Here is a 1,598-nt window from a genome sequence, read left to right on the forward strand (position 1 = left end):
CCTTTGAATGAAATTCCTCACAAATTGCTGATAACCTTAGGACCTTTTGCAAATGTTATCAGACGGGCTTAAGCCTGAGGAAGGACCAACATTCTTCAAGGAATGTTGTCCCAAGCATGTAAAAGAGATACCACTGCTCAGAATCAGAGGAGTTCAAGCAGCGGATACAGTGCTGGGGCTTGACTGGTCGCACGGTCCTACCTGGCAGGTGTCAGTGCTCCCCTGCAGATAGCCAGCACACAAGTTGTGGCTGCAGATGGTCCCTCTGTACCACCCGCTGCTTTTGCAGAGGTTGACATCAATGAGGCAGACCTTGGCCTCCTGCAGCACAACCTCCAACTGTGAGCACAGAAAGGAATTAACAGCCAGTAGCTCACTGCCAGTTCTCCTCTGTCTGGGCCAAGCCCTTCCCTAGGGCTTGGCTTTGCCTCTCGAAGGCATTGTACCCATGTTTCCCTTCTGTCTGGCTTTGGGGAGTGTGTCAGGCCCCTCTCTCTAGAGGCACATGTTCCCACAGCCTGACCCTGGCTTTCCCCTCTGCTGTAGGGAAGCACAAGCCATCTCCCCAATGTGCCAAACTCACACTCAGGACACAAATACTTTTTGGGAACTCACATCTTGCAGTGGTAGAGCCCCAGCCACTGATGTAGCAGGTCGTCAGCTCTGACACTCTTAGTGAGGCATCAGGCACGCAAGCAAGCTGTACGTTGTAGCCGCACTGGACAGGCTGGTCCAGTTCCAGCAAGGCAATGTCGTTCATCTCCATGATGTTACTGTAGTGTTCATGAACCAGGAGCTGCTTAATATTGCGCACTTGGGTGGCCCAATCACCACGCCATCATGATGTGCCTGGAAGGGGACAGAGAGAGGGCTCAGAGGGAGCAGAGCCATGTGCTGTGGCAGCCCAGCAGCTCCCTGCCTTCTGCTTCACAAGAGAGAGACGAAAGCAGCACTGCAGAGGGTGTGACTGCCCCAGGGTGCCTTGGGCTGAAGGAATATCAAGCTGGAGGCTGCTAGGAAGCAGTGGCATGAGCCCAGACTTCTCCTGAGCAGTCCCTCAGCTGGGCTCAGGAGCACCCTGGCACGGGGTGTACTGCGAGGAAACAGGATGGGAGTAGCACATGGAGTAGCACAACACCTGCCCGTGTTGTGGGGACAGCTCCATCCCCTGGTCCTCCTTACCTGACCTTGATGAAGCAGTGGGCTGCGGTGAGGACCCACTCTGGGCTGATGAGCCACCCTCCACATATGTGCCCTGTGCCTATTTTTCCAGGATCCTGGATGCTCACAATCCAGGGCCAGGCCCCAGGCTGGGCATCTAGTGCTAAGCATATAGGTAACATTATAGCCATAAAGGGGGGGAAGAGAAAAGAGGGACAGGAAATGAAAAGGATAAGGAGAGAGATCGCCATGCTCGGATCCTGTGATGGTCCTGAGACAGATGGGGCAGTCCTCCGGTGGTGGGTGTGCACGTGGCTTCCTGAGTTTGTGTCTTTTATACAGTTCAGCCGTTGCCTTTCGAGTGAGGGATTATGTAACTCTTGCCCAACTGCACAGGCACCACTGCAAGGGGTGGTGATGGAAAATGTTTTCAGGGG

The 1,598-nt window shown here is 54.3% G+C and overlaps 1 protein-coding gene across 1 annotated transcript; it reads right to left on the bottom strand.

The window, feature by feature from the left end:
- Nucleotides 1–201: 201 nt before the first annotated feature.
- Nucleotides 202–1,343, bottom strand: LOC104528497 (acrosin; the record flags this gene model as incomplete). Its single annotated transcript, XM_029086120.1, has 5 exons — nt 1,183–1,343; nt 1,041–1,093; nt 612–813; nt 488–491; nt 202–333 (listed from the first exon to the last, which is right to left on the bottom strand). Coding segments are annotated over exons 1-5 (552 nt in total), but the record flags the coding sequence as incomplete, so codon positions are not given.
- Between the last annotated feature and the right edge of the window lie 255 nt (nt 1,344–1,598).

This window comes from Antrostomus carolinensis, unplaced genomic scaffold, assembly GCF_000700745.2.
Source record: "Antrostomus carolinensis isolate BGI_N321 unplaced genomic scaffold, ASM70074v2 scaffold2260, whole genome shotgun sequence".
Classification (NCBI taxonomy): Eukaryota; Metazoa; Chordata; class Aves; order Caprimulgiformes; family Caprimulgidae; genus Antrostomus; species Antrostomus carolinensis.